The 22671-nt window shown below is 41.5% G+C and overlaps 1 protein-coding gene across 1 annotated transcript in view; it reads right to left on the minus strand.

Annotated features, from left to right (window-relative positions):
- Positions 1–21196: 21196 nt before the first annotated feature.
- LOC124795920 (methyl farnesoate epoxidase-like) overlaps positions 21197–22671 on the minus strand; it is a 188375-nt gene continuing 186900 nt past the window's right edge. The window contains exons 8-9 of the mRNA XM_047260001.1: positions 21450–21591; positions 21197–21372 (exon numbers count right to left, since the gene is read on the minus strand). Of these exons, the coding sequence (XP_047115957.1) occupies positions 21197–21372; positions 21450–21591 (318 nt within the window). The remainder of the gene's footprint in view (positions 21373–21449; positions 21592–22671) is intronic.

Raw genomic sequence — 22671 nt, forward strand, 5'->3', positions numbered from 1 at the left:
GACAAGTGAAATACCCTTAGACTTACAGAAGAACGTAATAATTTCAATTCCAAAGAAAGCAGGTGTAGATTCTAGTGAATATTACCGAACTGTCAGTTTAATAAATCACGGCTGCAAAATACTACCACTAATTCTCTACATAGAAACAGAAAAGCTGATAGGAACCCACCTCGGGGAAGATCACTTTGGATTCCGATGAAATGTAGGAACACGCGCGGCAATGCTCACCCTACGACTTACATTAGGAGATAGGTTAAGGAAAGGCAAATTTACGTTTATAGCATTTACATACTTAGAGAAAGCTGTTGACAATGTGTACTGGAATACTCTCTTCTGAACGTAGCAGGTGGATGTAATATACAGGATCTAAACGATAACATGAGCAGCAAGGGTCCAAACAGACACTGTCCAGTCTCATTAGTGTGTCCAACTGTCAAAGGCCTAAATAATCACTTTTCAGAGTGTGGACTACTGCGAGACGTGCAGGGAGAGAGTCAGTGAGGTTCTGGAAGGAACCGACAGGGATACAGAGCCATGCCGACTCCAGTGTCGTTTTGTTTTGTTTTGTCTTAGGGCGCAAAAGAACAACTAGGGTCATACTCGCCCAAGTCACAACTATAGAACACGAACACACTCTCCAGTGCCGTGGCTGGCTAGGTTCCTCGGTTGAGGATCTGTGGTGCGAACAGCGGGATCGGGGTGGTCCTACTGGTTCTCAGTTGTGTTTAAACCTGGGGGGTTTGGTGGACAGGAGAGCACGGTAAACTCACCGTGGTGCTCATAGAGCCACGCACGTGCACTGCCAGCTGTGCGACACGTTGCATTGCCCTTTTAGCAGATGCCATCGCTCCGAAGAAACACAAACAGTATGTAGCGGTAAGCATGGTCAGTAAGGATAGATGCATACTTGTGTTGATCGATTTCCCCCACTCCTCCACTGCCAGTGCTGCCACTTCCCGTGTGTGAGTGGTTATTGCACGTTGACGTCGAACATAGGCGGTGGTCACATTAATGTGACTGGAATCTGTATATTAAAGATATTTGAAAGATATTGTTAATTTTCCATTTATAGGATTTCAATGTGAATAATATTCTATACATTTTTCAAACTAGTTATGTAACGTGTGGATGATTAAAGCATGCTTCGTCAGTCGTGAACTGTCTTGTAACTTGAAACGGAAGGCGGTCGTTTACAATGAAACATGTGATATTTCAAAAGAATGAAGTTTGTCTAATACATTAACTACTTCATCTGTCTTGAAAACGGAAATCTGCATTCATACAATGAAGGCTTTCACGACCGGATAATTCTTCCGGGTTATATGGCCGTGGTCCATGGAATTCTTCTATTCCTAACGTTTCGTCCAATACTACGTTGGACATCCTCAGAGGTATGGCTGGTCCTGCTGAGTCCTGCCGACTGACGGATCGGGGGTCGGAGAGCGGCCAAAATACCGAGGAAAGTGGGGGTGGCCAGCTTACACATAGTACCAGAGAGAAAACTAGTCAAAGATAAAATGTAGCTATCGATAATAGTCCGTCATAGATAAATATCACTTATCGATTCTGTAACGCCACTGTCCATATCTCGCTTAATTTCAAGGCCTCTTCTTTTCTGTTAAAATTATCTTCATGTTTATAAATTTCAATAGACTCCATATACACTCGTGGATAATAGTTCACAGTAGCACTTAAAACTGTAGTTTCAGAAAACTGAACTACATGGTCACCTGACTGAAGTGCATGTTCCGCAACGGCCGATTTATCTATTTTTTCCAGTCGGCAAAGACTTTTATGCTCCTTTACCCTCGTATTCTCACTTCTTTTTGTAGTACCAATATAGACCTTGCCACAAGTACACGGAATTTTATACACACCGCTAGATGATAAAGGTGGCCTTCTGTCTTCCACAGAACGAAGTACTTGTCCTATTTGTCTGGTACGTTTGAATACCGGTTTCACTTTATGTGCATCTGCTTTACCAACGATCAACTTTATATCATCATTCCATTTTAAATCACTCCTAATGCGTACTCCCAGATAATTTATGGAATTAACTGCTTCCAGTTGCTGACCTGCTATTTTGTAGCTAAATGATAAGGGATGTATCTTTCTATGTATTCGCAGCACATTACACTTGTCTACATTGAGATTCAGTTGCCATTCCCTGCACCATACGTCAATTCGCTGGAGATCCTCCTGCATTTCAGTACAATGTTCCATTGTTACAACCTCTCGATACACCACAGCATCATCTGCAAAAAGCCTCAGGGAACTTCCGATGTCATCCACAAGGTCATTTATGTATATTGTGAATAGCAACGGTCCTATGACACTCCCCTGCGGCACACCTGAAATCACTCTTACTTCGGAAGACTTCTCTCCATTGAGAATGACTTGCTGCGTTCTGTTATCTAGGAACTCTTCAATCCAATCACACAATTGGTCTGATAGTCCATATGCTCTTACTTTGTTCATTAAACGACTGTGGGGAACTGTATCAAACGCCTTGCGGAAGTCAAGAAACACGGTATCTACCTGGGAACCCGTGTCTATGGCCCTCTGAGTCTCGTGGACGAATAACGCGAGCTGGGTTTCACACGACCGTCTTTTTCGAAACCCATGCTGATTCCTACAGAGTAGATTTCTAGTCTCCAGAAAAGTCATTATACTCGAACATAATACGTGTTCCAAAATTCTACAACTGATCATCAGCCTACCTGTGGTATTTGCAATAGGACAAGACTGACAACACATTAAGAGTGTACAACCTTATACAGAACCCTGGGGGGTGCCTGGTGCTACCTGTCTCTGCCGTGACTTTATGGTGCCACACATGAAGTACTGCTAGCGAGACGTCAGGTATGAGCGAAACCATTGCACTGCACTTGGTGGGAAATTTAGGCTGCTAAGTTTGGAGGGTAAGAAGTTACAATCGATGGCGTCAAAGGCTTTGGTGAAGTCTAAGAAGCACATGATAGCTGCCTCTTGTGGATCAATGGCTAGCTTCAGGTCATCTGTTACTTTTTTTAAGGCGGATATTGTACTGTGATGTTTACGGAAACCTCTGTAATCTACATCTACATCTACGTGATTACTCTGCTATTCACAATAAAGTGCCTGGCAGAAGGTTCAATGAACCACCTTCATTCAGACACTCTACCGTTCCACTCTCGAACGGCGCTCAGGAAAAACTAGCACTTAAATTTTTCTGTGCGAGCCCTGATTTCTCTTATTTTATCGTGATGATAATTTCTCCGTATGTAGGTGGGTGCCAATAGAATGGTTTCGCAGTCGGAGGAGAAAACTTGTGATTGATATTTCATGAGAAGATACGTCGCAACGAAATACTCCATTGTTTTAATGATCGCCACTTCGATTCAGGTACTATTTCTGTTGCGCCATCTCCCCTATTTCGCGATAATACAAAACTAGCTACCCTACTTTGTCGATGTCGTCTGTCAGTCCCACCGGAAGCGGAACCCACACCGTACAGCAATACTCCAGCATTGGGCGGACAAGTGTGGTGTAAGCAGTCTCTTTAGTAGACCTGTTGCATCTTCTAAGTGTTCTGCCAATGAATCGCAACCTTTGGTTCACTCTACCCGCAATATTATCTATATGATCGTTCGAATTTAGGTTATTTGTTATTGTAATCCCTAAGTATTTAGTTGAATTTACAGCCTTCAGATTTTTGTGACTCATCGTGTAATTGAAGTTTAGCGGATTTCTTTTAGTACTCAGGTGAATAACTTCACACTTTTCTTTATTCAGGATCAATTGCCACTTTTCACACCATACAGATATGTTATTTAAAACATTTTGCAAATCGTTTTGGTCATCTGATGACTTTACAAGACTGTAAAAGACGGCATCATCCGCAAACGATCTAAGAGGACTACTCAGATTGTCCCCTGTGTTATTAATATAGATCAGGAACAATAGAGGGCCTGTAACACTTTCTTGTGGAACGCTGGATATTACTTCTGTTATAGTCGATGACTTTCCGTCAATCACTACGAACTGTGACCTTTCTGACAGGAAATCACGAATGCAGTCGCACAACTGAGGCGATACTCCGGAGGTACAGAGTTTGGTTAGAAGACGCTTGTGAGGTACGGTGTCGAAAGCCTTCTGGAAATCTAAAAATATGGAATCAATTTGACATTCCCTGCCGATAGCCCTCATTACTTCATGAGCATAAATACCTAGTTGTATTTCACAAGAATGCTATATTTTTTGAATCCGTGCTGACTATGTGTCAATAAATCGTTTTCTTCGAGGTAATTCATGATGTTCGAACACAGTATATCTTCCAAAACCCTACTGCAAATCGACGTTAGTGATACGGGCAGATTACTTCTATTTTCGACTGTGGATATTGGTGTGACCTGAGCAATTTTCCTGTCTTTAGGTACGGATATTCCTAGTAGCGGCTGTTAATAATTGATAAATATTGAGCTGTTATATCAGCATACTCTGAAAGCAACCTGACTGGTATACAATCTGGACCGGAGGCCTTGCCTTTATTAAGTGATTTAAGCTGCTTTGCTACACCGAGGATATCTACTATGTTTCTCATCTTGTCAGTTGTTCTTAATTGGAATTCAGGAATATTTAAGTCGTCGTCTTTGGTGAAGGAATTTCCGAAAACCGTGTTTAATAACTCTGCTTTAGTGGCACTGTCATCAGTGACTTCACCATTGTTATCGCGCACGAAGGTATTGATTGCGTCTTGCCACTGGTGTGCTTTATCTATTACCAGAATCTGTTTCGGTTTTCTGACAGGTTCCTAGACAGAGTTTCGTTGTGGAAATTATTAAAAGCATCTCGCACTGGACTGAGCGCTATCTTTCTGCAAAACTTTGCCAATCTTGGGGATTTTGTGTTCCTTTTAAATTTGGCATGCTCGTTTCGTTGCTTCTGCATCAGCGACCTGACCCGCTTTGTGTACCATGGGGAATCAGTACCATCACGTACTGATGTGGTAATCATCTCTCAATCGCCGTCGATTCTATCTCTTTGAAATCATTCCACATCTTTTCTACGCTTACGTGATCTGATCGGAAGGAGTGAAGACTGTCACTTAAAAAAGCGTCAAGAGCATTTTTATCAGCATTTTATGTGGGTGTACTTTGCGTTTCGTTTTGATGGTTGCGGGTGTTACAGTATTCAGCCTAGCAGCAACTGCTAATCCCTGTATTCGTCATGATACTCCCTATTTGTCCAGGACTATTTGTTGCTAAGAGGTCAAGTATACTTTAGAAACCGTTTACGCTTTGAGTGAGCTCATGCACATGATTTGTATTCGTCTAATAAGTTGTTTGTAGTTAGACAGCTTATCAGCTGGTCGCGGAGTATATTTTCTAAGGCCTTGGGCAGTGCAGCAAGAATGCAGATAGGTCGGTAATTAGAAGGTGCTACGTCAAAGTGCTGTTTAGGTAAGGGCTTATCTAGTATCCGTTTCGAGGCCTCAGGGAAAACGCTTATGTCTAAGTAGTGTTTGAAGATATCTGTAATTGTGGGCAGTAGTGGGTCAATAATAAGCTTCATTATTTGGAGTGTGATGCCATTGTGTTAAGTAGATGCCGATCTTATACGCACGATGGCTCTTTTGGTGGTGTTGCAACTAACAAGTTTTATAGTCAGTCCCACGAAAAAGCGTACCCTGTTATCTGTATGAAATAGAAGTCACTATTATGGATACATGTTTGCATGAAAGTACATGTTATTACTAACTGCACAATTACCTAATAGATAATCAATCGCCGCCATTATTGATTATAGCTTGGCAGTTTAGCCCTCTCTCCGGTAAATCATTGACTTCTCCAAAGTGTAAATATCATTTGACCCAATTTTCAACGATTTTTTCTGACTTTCTAAGAATTTCAGCAGCAGTTCGATATGAAAGCTTTAGTCCCTTTGGATGATTTACAAGGAACAATGCCTCGTGACGCTTCAGATACATTACACTCATTTTAAACTGCGACCGGCAAAACAAAACTGTCAGCTCTTACACTATTTATCTATACACTGTGCAAAAGCGAATTCATTACAGATTCGAGATCACTACCAGAGATATCGCTGCGGACTTCACATTTAAATTTATGGCGTACACTTTCTTGTGGAACTGGCAGTAGATAGAATTTTTTGTAGCTACAATCGTTTACCCCTGTGAAGAAGTTTATGAGTATCTACTTCGTTTGTGGTCCAGTAGTCGTTGTAGGTAATGTATAGTACCGGTTCAGTTCATAGGCTGTGACAATGGTTATCAGCTGCAGCTCCTTCTTTGCCTATAGCAAGATCGTGTAGGTTTTTTCCGTAGGACAGCTGGTCTATTTCTGTTGACAATTAATGTATGGGCTTGACTGAGTTTTGCATTTCTCACAGCTTGACTGACTCTGCCCCGCTTCTGCTTGCAAGTAATATAATCCTGAGGCATGGGCGCTGTTTGTATGCACTATGTGTGCGTCCCTGAGGCTCATGAGCTGTTTCAGTTCTTCAGTTAGCCAAGGTGATGGTTTCCTTCTTACGTTTGCGTTGTTTCAGTCGGCACATTTGTCGTATAGTTGAGTTACTTTGTTACTATTTCCATCAACGTATCTGTCAGTTTGGACACTGTAGGTAGCATGCGATAATAGAAGCAAAGACAACATACATATAGTCGACTGGTAAACTTTCATTAAACAAGATCACGACCAGTCGATTACGGGAAACATTCAATACCAAACAGGTATCCCATTGTTATTTCATGTATACTCAGAAAACAGACATATGCAGCACATGAGCTTAAAAAATTAAAAATGCTTGCAGAAACGTGCTTTAGGATGTGATTAGGCTCGATTTAGTAAAACACTAACAAGGCAGCAAAAGGATGTGGAGCTGCTGCCAATTCGAGCATTTGTAAGTACTCCACTAAATTTGTTACTAGTCATAGTTGGTGTTTTGTCTCATAGGAATTACCGCCAGATGTCAAGAGAGAGCTTGTTGGCTTGAAAATATGGGCTACACAAATTTTAGTGTAATGCCGGATTTACCAATAAGAGCCGACTGAAGCGCTGACGGATGAATGATTGGCAAGTGGAGTGGGACGCTTCTGATAAGGTTCGTCAAGTCAATATGTTCCCAAACAGCCAGCATAGACTTAAACTGCATCTTTTCAGCCGACCGGGGTGGTCGAGAGGTTCTAGGCGCTACAATCTGGAACCGCGTGACCGATACGGTCGCAGGTTCGAATCCTGCCTTGGGCATGGATGTGTGTGTGTTGTCCTCAGGTTAGTTAGGTTTAAGTAGTTCTAAGTTCTAGGGGACTGATGACCTCAGAAGTTAAGTCCCATAGTGCTCAGAGCCATTTGAACCATTTTTTTGTATCTTTTCAGATTTCTCAGTGGCATATTACGCTACTAACAGGTCAACGCGCTCATCTCAAGCACATCGATAGTTCAACGAAGAAGATGTGATCCTACAACACTGTGTCTGAAAGTGTATTATAACAGTACCTAAGACCTGAAGTTACTCCTGACAGCGCACATAGTACGTTAAACTTTTGAGATATAACAGACCAGCCACAGAACGCCGTGATGCTGTGATAAATCACCATTCGACCATCCTTCTGTAGGTTTTCGGTGGAAGAACACGTGCAGTTTCCATCACCAGCCTTATTATATCCGAGCTCCGTAAAGACGGTGTTGTTAACTGGACGTTAAATGCTAATTTTTCCTTTTTGAGAATTTCTTCTCTGGGAATTGAGGTCACTCACAACTTATAACGCGTGCGAGAAGAAACAGTACAGATAAGATGACAACAGCAGCAGCCAAAGTGTTACGAGTGACGATAATAATTGTGATTAACTCTGAATTAAACGGAACAGTGAAATTAATGGCTAACTCCATAGAAATGAAAATAGTAAGTTACTTGATTGACGGTTAATTTGCAGTTTTACAGAATTACTGGAGAGTCCGTGTTACACTTACCCCCATGAAGCCATGGAAGCACGAAACGGGGGTATTTGTGGAGAGATCGAATAAACATGTGTTTCTTGATGAAGGCCAGCAGCCTTTTCAGTACTTGTCAGGGGCAACAATCTGATCTGACCTTGTAACTTTAGCCAACAGGGCCTTCATGTGCTGGTACTTTGAATATCTGAAAGGAATGGGAAACTGTAGCCGTAACTTTTACAGAGGGTGTAAAGCTCTACTGTGTGATTAAATCCGGAGGTAAAATAGTCCCCAGTTCGCAAATCCGATCGGAGCCTACTCAGGAGGATATCATCATCAGGAAAAACAAAACAGGCAATCTACCGGTCGGAGCTTGGAACGTTAGATCTCTTAATCGCTTAGGAAGGTTAAAGATTTTAAAAAGATAAATGGATAGGCTGAAACTAGGTCAGGGGAATACAGGCCCATAAATAAGAAATCGAATAGCGGTAATACACTAGTAGGTCTAACGACGAATAAGCAAATACGAATGCGCCTAAGCTGCAATGAACTGCGTAGCGAAAAAATTATCGTATCCTAGATAAACACGGAGCAAACATCTACCACAGTACAAAATTACATGTCAGCTAGTTCAGCAGATGATGAAGACTTCGAAAGAACGCGCTGCTTCCCGAGGGGGAAGGCGTGCCGGTACCCGGCTCGAATCCGCCCGGCAGATTAGTGTCGAGGTGCGGTGTGCCTGCCAGTCTGTGGAAGGTATTTAAGGCGGTTTTCCGTCTACCTTGGCAAATGCGGCCTGGTTTCCCTTATTCCGCCTAGTTACACTGTGTCGGCGGTTGTTGCCAAACACCGTTTCCACATATAATTTCTCTTACACGAAAATGTTCTGAACGGCACAATAACCCTGGTTTCGGTGTGGGGTGGGTGGACTGCTGTGGCCTGTTGTGGGGTTGTGAACCACGGCGGGACGAACCTCTCCGTCCTTTATAGGTCCCCGGTTTAATACATGTATGATGAAATACAGGAAATTATTCAGTTGGTTAAACGTAAAGAAATGGGAATTCAATATCAGGAAAATGATGAGAAGGATAAATAGCGGGAGATTTATGGACTGGGGCAAAGGAATGAGACAAGTGAAATACCCTTAGACTTACAGAAGAACGTAATAATTTCAATTCCAAAGAAAGCAGGTGTAAATTCTAGTGAATATTACCGAACTGTCAGTTTAATAAGTCACGGCTGCAAAATACTACCACTAATTCTCTACACAGAAACAGAAAAGCTGGTAGGAACCCACCTCGGGGAAGATAAAAAAAATGGCTCTGAGCACTATGGGACTTAACTTCTGAGGTCATCAGTCCCCTAGAACTTAGAACTACTTAAACCTAACTAACCTAAGGACATCACACACATCCATGCCCGAGGCAGGATTCGAACCTGCGACCGTCGCGGTCGCGCAGTCCAGACTGTAGCGCCTAGAACCGCTCGGCCACTTAGGCCAGACTCGGGGAAGATAACTTTGGATTCCGATGAAATGTAGGAACACGCGCGGCAATGCTCACCCTACGACTTACATTAGGAGATAGGTTAAGGAAAGGCAAATTTACGTTTATAGCATCTACATACTTAGAGAAAGCTGTTGACAATGTTTACCGGAATACTCTCTTCTGAACGTAGCAGGTGGATGTAATATACAGGATCTAAACGATAACATGAGCAGCAAGGGTGCAAACACACACTGTCCTGTCACATTAGTGTGTCCAACTGTCAAAGGCCTAAATAATCACTTTTCAGAGTGTGGACCACTGCGAGACGTGCAGGGAGAGAGTCAGTGATGTTCTGGAAGGCACCGAGAGGGATGTGTAGCCATGCCGACTCCAGTGTCCTTTTGTTTTGTTTTGTTTTAGGGCGCTAAAGAATAACTGGGGTCATACGCATCCAAGTCAGAATTATTGAACACGAAGACACTGCCAGTGCCGTGGCTAGCGAGGTTCCTCGGTTGAGGATCCGTGGTGCGAACAGCGGGATCGAGGTGGTCCTACTGGTTCTCAGTTGTGTTTAAATTTGGGGGGTTTGGTGGTCAGGAGAGTACGGTAAACTCATCATGGTGCTTATAGAACCACGCACGTTCACTGCCAGCTGTGCGACACGTTGCATTGCCCTTTTAGCAGATGCCATCGCTTCGAAGAAACACAAACAGTATGTAGCGGTAAGCATGGTCAGTGAGGATAGATGCATACTTGTGTTGATCGATTTCCCCCACTCCTCCACTGCTAGTGCTGCCACTTCCCGTGTGTGAGTGGTTATTGCACGTTGACGTCGAACATAGGCGGTGGTCACATTAATGTGACTGGAATCTGTATATTAAAGATATTTGAAAGATATTGTTAATTTTCCATTTATAGAATTTCGAAGTGAATAATATTCTGTACATTTTTCAAACTAGTTATGTAACGTGTGGATGATTAAAGCATGCTTCGTCAGTCGTGAACTGTCTTGTACCTTGAAACGGAAGGCGGTCTTTTACTATGAAACATGTGATATTTCAAAAGAACTGAGTTTCTCTAATACATTAACTACTTCATCTATCTTGAAAACGGAAATCTGTATTAGTTTACAGCAGCTTCTATTTCAGAATGTATTTAAGTTTTAACAGGGTTTACGAAATAATTTGGCTTACTGATTAATTATCTATGTATAGTAGAGTAATAATGTGACAGATAGACTATTAAATACACTATCGACAAGATTTTCGTGACTGCAACACTTTAAAATTTCGATAGAATATGTATTGCAAGGCCAATGACCACGCTGATCCTTGGAACATTTTTTCACATTTGGAAAAACTGCTTTTCTGCAGTGATTCTTGTCATTAGAGAAAAAGACTGCAGCACACAAAAATTGAATTCTATAATTTAAAAATAGAATAAGAAAGTTTATGACACCTTGTTACAATGCTGATTATAGACGAAAGACTGTAAAGCATTCCGATACACAACACTCTCCCCTACACAAATTTCAGATTGTATAATTGAGTCAAAAGCAAGTTAACATAATAGCACACAACCTCTTGACGTCACAAAGGCATGTTTTGTTTTTCTTTATTGCATTTCGATTTCCCCCCCCCCCCATCCCAGATGGGGAGAGTGGGGTGGCAGCAGCATAAGATGTTACTTTACAGCCTGCAGAAAAGTTAAAAAACATAATAAGAATATAAACAGACAAGAAAAAAGGCGATAAAACGGTGACATTATAAAAACTTTAAAATGGTGGAAAGTCGTTGAATTTAAAACATAAAAACACTGCAGTGACGATGCAGATGAATACACACAATAAGTAGACAGGCACAATTTAAAAAAAGCGACAGTCTGGTTTCTGTTTGTACGAGATAAAAAACACAACTCCGACAGTATGGTGGCTGTTTGCAACACTGACAGGAGACGCACAACACTGAACACTCACTTAAAACAGCTCTATACAGGTGACACGGCAGCAGATGGGGGGTGAGGACCCGGACCAATGAGGGGAAACATGGTGGGAGGAGAGGAAAGGAAAAAGGGGGGAGCTGATGGAGAGAGGGGACACAGAAAAGGGGGGCCAGGGCGGACACGAGAAGGAGTGAGAGAGGCAATAGAGGGGGGAGCAAAAAGGACTCGAGGGAGAGAAGGGAGGCAGAGAGAGGATATGCAGAGAGAAAACAGGATGGAAGAGGGGAAGAGGGAGCCTGGGGAAAGGACAGAGGAAGGGAGGGGGAGGTGAAGATCAGAGTTGATAGGAGGGATAAGTGGAGGGAGAGAGGTCATCATCCGAGAGGGGCAGTCGACGGAAGATGAAGCATGTAGAGGTGAAAGGTAGGGGGGTCACAACGGTGGAGGCGCAGCAGAGGGCAGGGGTTGGATAGGAGAGGAGCAACCAGGGCACAGGGGGGATCAAGGTGGCGGGAGGTGTAGAGGACGCAGATATGTGCGAGGAAAAGGAGCAGATGGGGGAAAGGAATCAGGTCATAGAGGATCCGCGTGGGCGACGGGAGTCTAATACGGAAGGCAAGGTGGAGTGCATGGCGCTTGAGGATCTGGATGGACTTATAGAATTTGGGGGGCACAAAGGTATGAGAAATTAAGATGTATATACTAATATCACATGAACTAAATTAGATACATGGCACTCAGAAGAATTGCTGAATAAATTAAACTGAGGGAAATAATCTCGGTATTTGGTGAATAAGTCTTTGGATTAAGAGACTAAAGTTCGATTCTGTAACCTCATGTTCAGCCTCATGCCTATTGATTTTACCAAGACATGACGTCTTCACCTCTATGAAAAGATGATTAGTTGCACCTCTTGTTGTTACATTTTGCGATAAGCATCTCATTTAGTTATTGAAGAACTCGTCTTTTATTTTTTCAGCTGAGTTTTGAACTGATTCGAGTAGGGCTGTATTTGGGCACAACTTGAACTGTTCGAACAGTTTACATCACTATTCAGGAAATCTCGAGTTCTGTTTGATCTTTTGATTGGTCTGTGATCCAATACTGGTACTATATCCATACCCAACTTTAGTGTTTGTATGGCTCTGTGGATTTTAATAATAAAAATAACTGTGAAAGACGAAGTAAAATATCTTCTAGGGTATGTGTCACACATAACATCGGCAACTAGTCAGTAAATAAGAGCTTGCAATGATACTTCTGTCAAGTTCTCGAGCTTTTGCTCATCCCGCGATCTGGTGGCGTCTTCTGATACTATATCCCGGACGAGCATTGCAGTTGTAATTTATTCTCGCGATTGGAATAACAGTCAGTTTACAACAATTATTGTATCATTAATTTTCTTGATTGTTTCATCTGAATATAGAAATTTGAAGTAAATCGGCCACAAGAACTTTTAGAAATTTTTGGCAGCAAAATTTCCCCTTTTGTAGTACATACATATGTAAGTCATATTACGAAATCTTCCTCTTGTCTTGAAAATAAAGAGTGCAAAATTACATCAAGGTCTGAATAAAACTGTAGATTTGTATAAATTACAAATAAACAATTGGACCCACTTCTTCAAGTATATAGATATGTTCAAATAAAAATAAGTCCCTAAGCAATTCATAACAAGCTTAACAACACGAGTTGGCGTAAAAATTAACCATGACATTTTAGCCCCCATTATTTGTCAGAATAATCTTGTATATGAGTTAGCAGCTCGGATTATAGAAATAAATAGTACTGTCTCATCAAAACTGCAAACCAGCAGCAGTCACATTAAATAAGTGAGTCATCTGCATGTTATAATAGAACTGGAACTAGTGTGTCATATGAAAGGGTGCCAGGCAACATTTTCGTATACCAATTAAGACGCTCAACCACCAGTGGGCCCAGAAGCTTTTGGCCAAACCTTACATAGATAACGCTTCTAAGATCGTTACTGTCTGTAGTCGATACTGGTACAGAATCAACTTTGCAAAGATTATGCAATGACTAGTTAGCAAAATAATGTGATAATATAATTGAAAATTTGAAGGGATATCTAACAAGTGACTTTCAACTTAACATATAAAAAAGTCGTGACGTGACTGTTACATACAGCTGGCTGCTACTGTTTCATTTTTCTGACGCTATTTTGTGATTACTTTATTGAGAGTACATGACATATTTGCTTGGGAGGAAAAGATTTCGAGTTTCTTTCACTGGGAAGACGCGTTCCCAGAGTGGTCTCCCCAGAGCGGACTCTATTTTTGGTTTGTCCGCAGAAGGCGGTCAGTGAGTCTCACTGTAAGGGTCGAGTGTCTCTGGGGAGCTGAGCAGTTTCGTGGAAGTAGGGTCATGGCCCACTTTGTGCTTTCGTTGGAGAGAGCTGGCGCCCGTCCTAGTTGAGGGCAGAGACTGCCATGCCACCACTGCCATCCCCATAGACATGACATTTCTGTCCTTTCTATATTGAGATCAAAGGACAGAACACCATGGCTCCGAAATTTTCGTGTATTCAATAAAATGAATGGATTGTAGCTAGTCATATCAGTCAAATCTTTTGATGGAGCATAACAGAATTATATCATTCAATACAAAATTACTATACAGCGTGTTTCAAAACTGGACACTAAAACTTGAGGAATGGATTCCTCGTGATACGAGAAGAAAAGACTGTGTCATCTTGAGCACAGAAATGACTCATTTCAGATTTATTCGATCTTCATTTCCTACAAACTGCCCTGTACATCTATAGCGCCAGCTGGCGTACTCTGTTTACATATCAGACGAAATGCTGCAAGTCACCTCCTCTTGCCTGAAAACAGGCCTTCATTCACTGCCTCATTAAATTAAATTCTACACACGATGAAAAACGTCTCTTAAATCAGTCGAACGGAGAGGCCAAGCAAATGGTCCACCTCTACCTCTCCATCACTTGGGAAAGACTGTATTCATGTGCTTTGTGGCATATAGAGTAAAATATATGGGAACTCCATCCTGCATCAACTATAGTTGTCTACAAAATGCAAAAGGTATGTCTTCTAAGTAATCAGGCAATGTAGTTTTAAGAACTCTGTATGGTTCTGTCTAGTAAGTATCCTTAGAAGAACGTCGGGTACCAACGAGCAGTTGCCCTCAATGGATATCCAGATGTTAATGGAGAACATATTATGTTGGTAAGACGACTGGATAGTTGCATGGGGGGTTTGTGTCATCCTTTCACGTGCTGCTTATGCGAATTATGGGTTCCGTTCCTTGTCAACTTCACTTCATCTGTGTTAATGCACCAGCTACAAAACTGACCGTCAAAAGAAATTACTGTAGGAACCACTGGCACAACGCTACTCTTGGTGGACAATTTCCAGGACACAAGACTTGTACACGCTGCAGATGGTATGGACACAGCACTTTTCACTTAAATGTCTCCAGATCGTAACTGCGTCACATCCTCCCCCCCCCCCCCCCCCCCCCCCCCCCCCGCTGCCTAATGGACGCGTGAAACTCACGTATTCACAAAGGGGGCTATGAGTTCCTTCAAATGTCTTTCGATCCGGGGCAATTTGGCAATGGGTGGTGTCCCTAGTACAAGTGACGTGCCTCCGATGCAGTGCCACCCACTAAAACGTACACATAATGCATGGCCGCGAGCTCTTGGTTGGTGTACATTTCAAGATTGCAAACCACGGACACAGGCCATTACAAGCTATTCCATTCACATATTTGCTATTAGCTATGGAGACATTTTATATTCCTAATACTTATATGCCACTTCAGAGCAGACTACACACCATAATTATGAACGACAGATATTCCCACAGCTTGGTATTTAAATGGCGATCACTGTACTTCATCTGCACATGCTAGAGGATATGCAGGCCCATATCACGTTGATTATCAACTTGGTTAGTGGTGTAACAATGCTGGCGTACGCCTTCGCCAGCACACCGGTCGGAATTAGGAAACATTGTATAGTAGGCGCTGAACTAAGCGCGTCTATGACAAGAGAAGACCAAGACACACCCCCAGGCTACGCACCGATAACGCCCCCTGAGCAACGTGCAGATAGGCCGTCGCCGCCGACCGAACTGTCTCAGTAATTCAGTACGTCGCAACGGGGTTCAGTTCGCATTGCACCTCAAAACGTCGCAATGTGCTCTAGTCTTCCACAATGATAATCGTCGCCTCGCACGTTAACTACCTATGAGGGAAAGTTAGTCACTGTACAGGGTGAGCACAAAGTTTTGCCCTGATTACAACAATTTATTACAGAATAACCGTTTGACATAATAATTTGCATTTGATGCCGTTACATAGGTTAGTGTTACTAATTTTTTTTACGATCACTTACATCAGTAAACCTCAACGTGTGCTCCCTTAGTAGCTCGGAGAATGTCGAGGCGGTATTCCAGTTCGAGCCAGGTATTTCGTAACATGTGTTCCGTCACAGTACCAACAGCAGCTTGTATCATAGCCTTCAGTTCGTCGACGTCAGCAACCGGTGTGACGAAGACTCTGTCCTTGATATGTTGTTGTTGTTGAGGTCTTCAGTCCAGAGACTGGTTTGATGCAGCTTGTAACGGTACTTGAATTACATAACCATTACGGCACCTCATCTCAACCTCTCGATACTAGCAATATTCAACTGTGTTTCTGTAAGAGAGTTAACATATTTCTGTGACAACATTCAGATTTGATTTCATAAAGTAGAGGTACTTCAATACATCGATATGTATATATTGCAATGATACTATTCTTATGTGTATTCTTTCTTTTGTCACCATGATCTTTGACGTACTTGTAACTCTGACTTTTGGGCGAGTAAGCGGTTATTAGAGAGTCAAGTTTTGCACATCTATAAAACTTTTGAATATCGCAGAATAACATCTTGGCCTCTTTGCATCCGAGCTTGGAATCATCACTACCTAGATTTTCGACTATTGAGCCATGAGTTCACAACGAGACCAGCGTGGGAAACACGAAAAGATGAGTGCCTAGTTTATCCATTATTTCAAGAAATGACTTTATTAACTGTGCTCTAATGACACTTGCCACATAATATAACTTTGTTGTTGCCCGAAAATGCAATATTTAGCAGCGTGAGCAACACTACAATCATAATTAATTTTTGACCTTTGTTGTAGTAGGGTTGTTAGAAGCTCTCCATGCTACTCTATCCTGTGCAAGCTTCTTCATCTCCTAGTACCTACTGCAACCTACATCCTTCTGAATCTGCTTAGTGTATTCATCTCTTGGTCTCCCTCTGCGATTTTTACCCTCCACACTGCCCTGCAATACTAAATTGGTGATCCCGTGATGCCTCAGAATATGCCCTACCAACCGATCCCTTCTTCTAGTCCAGTTGTGCCACAATTTCTCTTCTCTCCAATTCTATTCAATACCTCCTCATTTGTTATGTGGGCATTCTTATGTAGACCACATTTCGAAAGCTTCTATTCTCTTCTTGTCTAAACTATTTATCGTCCATGTTTCACTTCCATACATGGCTGCACTCTATACAAATACTTTCAGAAACTACTTCTTGACATTTAAATCTGTACTCGATGTTAGCCAATTTCTCTTCTTCAGAAATGCTTTCCTTGTCATTGCCAGTCTACATTTTATATCTTCTCTACTTCGACCATCATCAGTTATTTTGCTCCCCAAATAGCAAAAATCCTTACTACTTTAAGTGTCTCATTTCCTAATCTAATTCCCTCAGCATCACCCAAATTAATTCGACTACATTCCATTATTCTCGTTTTGCTTTTGTTGATGTTCATCTTATATCGTCCTTTCAAGATGCTGTCCATTCTATTCAGCTGCTCTTCCAGGTCCTTTGCTGTCTCTGACAGAATTACAATGTCATCGGCGAACCTCAAAGTTTTAATTTCTTCTCCATGGATTTTAATTCCTAGTCCAAATGTTTCTTTTGTTTCCTTTACTGCTTGCTCAATATAGAGATTGAATAACATCGGGGAGAGGCTACAACCCCGTCTCATCCCCTTCCCAACCACTGTTTCCCTTTCATGCCCCTCGACTCTCATAACTGCCATCTGGTTTCTGTACAAATTGTAAATAGCCTTTCGCTCCCTGTATTTTACCCCTGCCACCTTCAGAATTTGAAAGAGAGTATTCCAGTCAACATTGTCAAAAGCTTTCTCTAAGTCTACAAATGCTAGAAATGTAGGTTTGCCTTTCCTTAATCTATTTTCTAAGATAAGTCGTAGGATCAGTATTGCCTCACGTGTTGCAACATTTCTACGGAATCCAAACTGATCTTCCCCGAGGTCGGCTTCTACCAGTTTTTCCATTCGTCTGTAAAGAATTCGCGTTAGTATTTTGCAGCCGTGACTTATTAAACTGATAGTTCGGTAATTTTCACATCTGTCGACACCTGCTTTCTTTGGGATTGGAATTATTATATTCTTCTTGAAGTCTGAGGGTATTTCGCCTGTGTCATACATCTTGCTCACCAGATGGTAGAGTTTTGTCAGGACTGGCTCTCCCAAGGATGGCAGTAGTTCTAATTGAATGTTGTCTACTCCCAGGGCCTTGTTTCGACTTAAGTCTTTCAGTGCTCTGTCAAACTCTTCACGCAGTATCATATCTCCCATTTCATCTTCATCTACATTCTCTTTAATTTCCATAATATTGTCCTGAAGTACATCGCCCTTGTACAGACCCTCTGTATATTCCTTCCACCTTTCTGCTTTCCCTTCTTTGCTTAGAACTGGGTTACCATCTGAGCTCTTGATATTCATGCAAGTGGTTCCCTTTTCTCCAAAGGTCTCTTTGATTTCCCTGTAGGCAGTATTTATCTTACCCTTAGTGAGATAAGCCTCTACATCCTTACATTTGTCCTCTAGCCATCCCTGCTTAGCCATTTTGCACTTACTGCCGATCCCATTTTTGAGACGTTTGTATTCCTTTTTGCCTGCTTCATTGACTGCATTTTTATATTTTCTCCTTTCATCAATTAAATTCAATATCTCTTCTGTTACCCAAGGATTTCTATTAGCCCTCGTCTTTCTACCTACTTTATCTTCTGCTACCTTCACTATTTCGTATCTCAAAGCTACCCATACGTCTTCTACTGTATTTCTTTCCCCCATTCTTATCAATCGTTCCCTAATGCTCTCCCTGAAGCTCTCTACAACCTCTGGTTTTTTCAGTTTATCCAGGTCCTATCTCCTCAAATTCCCACCTTTTTGCAGTTTCTTCAGTTTTAGTCTACAGTTCAGTTCATATAACTCCAGAAAAAAAGTCAAGGTGTGTAATGTCTGGAGAGCGGAGAGGCCAGGGTGTTGGACCGTTCCTTCCACTCCACCAATCTGGAAATGTTTCATCCAGGAAATCACGCACTATCGAATCGAAGCCCACTGGGAAGGGGGGGGGGGAGGGGGTGGCGTCCTCCATATTTTTGGAAAGGTATCCATGTTTGATATTCTTCTAACTGTGGGGCAATGAACTGTTGCAAAACGACTAAGAAAATGTTAGCGGCAATGGATTTTTCCACGAAGAAAAATGGCCCAAAAACCTTGTTATGCATGAGGCCGCACCAAACATTCCCTTTTTCGCCGTCTCGCTGTAACTGTACAGTAGTATGTGGAGACTCTGAACCCCATATACGGAAATTATGCCTATGTACCATTCCACTGACATGAAATGTGGATTCATCGGTAAAGCATATGTCACTTAAGTAATCGGAGAATATCAGCTGCAAATTCAGCACGTGCAGCAAATCATTCGGTTGCAAGGCCTGCACGATTTGCACTTTGTAAGCTTGCAACCTAAGCCTTTCATGAAGAATCTTCACCACACTTGCTTGTAGTATTTGAAGTTCACGTGATGCTTGGCGAGTTGATTTAGATGGACTCCGTTGAAACGATTGCCGAACACGATCAACAGTTGCATCACTCACGCGAAGCCTGCCACTTCGAGGACGATCTTCAACGCTTCCTGTCTCGTTAAACTTTACATACCATCGCTTTACTGATTTAACTTCAGGAGGGATGCGTCCATAAGAAGCCTGAAATTTACGCTGAACACTGATGGGAGATTTCGTTTCGTGAAACCAAAGCACACATTGCGCTTTCTCCTGCTTCGACGCCATATCGCCAGCAACTAACGTGACCTAACAGACCGCAACGGTGTTAGGGAGCACTAGCGCCATCTATTGGTCACAACTAGTAACACTAACTTATGTAACGGCATCAGTTGTAACTTATTATGTCAAACAGTTATTCTGTTATAAATTTTCATAATCAGGGTAAGAATTTGTGCTCACCCTGTCTATAATTGTCATATGCACACGGACAAGATTCAAGAATTAGTACATGTTATTTGATTGCTGTTACCACAGAACTTCAGACTGGACAGCACCGAAATTAAGTACTCAGTTGGTTCCTGTAATAAAGTGTATTTTAGCCACGTGTGTACTTCGTGTTGTAGTGAGAGGAAACCGGCCACCCACCTATCAAAACAGCCTCTCTTCATCCAGCCAGGAACCACAAAACATTACAAGAGGCCACAGCCACAACAGTAACACTTGCAACCATCGTCGTACATTTTCATATGGCAAACAACACCTGTCAGAGTGCACTGCACACCAGTTACATTCTCGAATAACTCGGTAACTTTTCGTTTTCGGACCCGCGTTGATACAGCCATTTTTTGCTTCTTGTTATATAAGGAATTCATTCCCGAAATTTTGCTACTGAGTTTTGAAAAACCATGTGTACATAATTTAGGTACTGCAGTTGTTCTTTTTCGCTTCCATTGTGGAACATGAGATTGCCAGTAAGGATAACCATTCATCTATGCGCAATTCCATAACACAGAATGAGTGCCAAATGCTACAGTGAAATCAGTATCAAACATTTTTATAACTGAATTATTCTGGATTTAAGCAAGTCTTCAGGTTGTAAGACTCAGCATAACGTAAAATCATTCAAAATTTTAGCCATCACTATAGATGGCTAAAACCCTGAACAGCTATTGACAGATTAATGGGCATCGAAAACTACTTTCAAATGCGTTGCTGACTTATTTAAACGGTCTTTGCAAATGGTGTTTTTGGTAAGCTAGCAAAATTTTTAACGAAAATGAATTACTGTTCTGTAAAACTCTCTTGTTACAGCATAGTTAATTTTATGTGTTGCGTCGAAGTAAATGAATCTGTTAGGTGTTCCACAAGAAACAAGTTTCTGTTTGCAGGATTATAAGTGTTCTAACTACTGCTTTTTACTGAAACAAATATAAACTATGAATTAATTGGTGATGAAGAGCGACACTTGGGCAGAGTATGTCCAGCCACCACTGCTTAATCATTTCCCTAATAGAATACTGTAGCAAGCAATTATTAATGAGACTGCCATAAGTAAATTGATGTCCTTATTTGGGTATATACATACATATATATATATATATATATATATATATATATATATATATATATATATATATATAAAACTGCAAAGTTCATTACTGAAAAGCATTAAAGTACTAAATTAAAATTCAATTGTTAGTTAAGAATAACAGCTCACATACTGACAACAGTGACATGAAAACACTCATATTCTTGATCAAGTGTAACCAAGTTTTACGAACTGTTGTAGATTCTCACAAATTCAAGGAAGGAAAATTGGAAGTGTTGATATGGCAGTATGGAAAAAGGTTAATGAACTTTCGTTTTACTGAACATTGTCACCTCAATTTCAATTCAGTAAGACATGTTCACCTATTAGATTTCATTTTTAGTTACAATGATGACAATCATTACATTTCTGTGGCGTTGCAATATTACCGAGATTTGAAAATAATGTCATATGGTTTTGGTGCAAGGGTAACCCCCTCAAGAGTAGAGTACTTCAGGTTAGTACTATCAGCTGGAAGCAGTTGAAATTTTTGCAAGATTCCGGTAAACATTTGAAATAAGCAACATTTTGCCAAATGCTCTCCCAAACATCGACGACGACCTGAAAGAAAAATCGAAGTTGTCAGGTATGGATCACAAATTACCTTACCATAACTCATTACATTGTCAATAGCTCACCAAGACCAAATGGTAAGAACGCATCATCCTCTCTAAACTTCCCAGCTTCAGTAATGAAACGCTCTGGTCGATACACTTCGGGATCACCCCAGTGGTCTTTATCCATATGCAGCGCCCAGATATTTACCAGGACAACTGTATTCTGTATAAAAAAACAACAGTTGCTTCAAGTTAATGTCTGATTAAAGTTAGAAAGCAATATAAACTTCTGTTTTTAAGTACACATTAGAGATAGCAGTGTTACTTTTGTTGATATTACTTTTCAGCATATAATTAACAGTATAACTGAAATGTTTTGAATTTAAAAATTTGTATATATACTACCCAACCTACTTTGAAGGTATATCAGGACTCTTCCGTACATTCCAGTTCAAACTAACGTTAGCACTGCACATTTACAGGGTATGGCCTCTTAGAGGCAGGCCCATACTTGTGTATTAGTAATGGTTGTCCATGGCATAGTAGTCAGTTTTTCAGCAAATGATCCAATTCTAATTAATGAAATTACGACGTGTTGACCTTCCAGGAGGTGTTTTATTATTTTAATGCTTTTCTGAGCATTGTAAAAGTGTAAATAGAACGTTTATTTTGCATAATTTCAACCACAGGAAAAGTTCTATCATACCACATCTCGAAATCTGAGTCAGATTTTTTTTCGTAAGAGGCACCGATGCATATCGTTGCCCACGCGCGCGTGCGCGCACACACGCACACACACACATACACACACACACACACACACACACTAGCAAAATATGTAGAAACAGTATACTGACCAAGTGCAAGAAGTTTAACATAGAGCTGTCTGCAACATCCAAGGTGTCGTGGTTGAATGGTTACGGTGTTGAACTGCAAAGTAAGTGAGCTCTGTTCAAAGCTCCGTCACCCTAATTTTTCCCCCGCTGTTCGCTGTATTCAAATTTGTGTCTGTGTCGTGCTGTAACGTCCGTTTGTATCAGTGAGGTGTAAGTAAGGGACCTACAACGAAAGATGATTCTGCACAACTGCTCGATTAGCAGTCGAAAGGGAGTGGCTTTCGAACGGGAATTGCAAACGACAAGGCGACAATTCAGCCGAATACTCCACCGGACAACACGTCTGATGTGCATACATGGCGTTAGTGACAGTACGTGGGTCACATGACAGGATTATCTTCTCGACGCACCTAATTTGTACGCCTAGTGATTGACTGAGATACGCCTCCTTGCCTGAGTTAGGTGTT

Source organism: Schistocerca piceifrons, chromosome 4 (assembly GCF_021461385.2).
Source record: "Schistocerca piceifrons isolate TAMUIC-IGC-003096 chromosome 4, iqSchPice1.1, whole genome shotgun sequence".
Lineage (NCBI taxonomy): Eukaryota > Metazoa > Arthropoda > Insecta > Orthoptera > Acrididae > Schistocerca > Schistocerca piceifrons.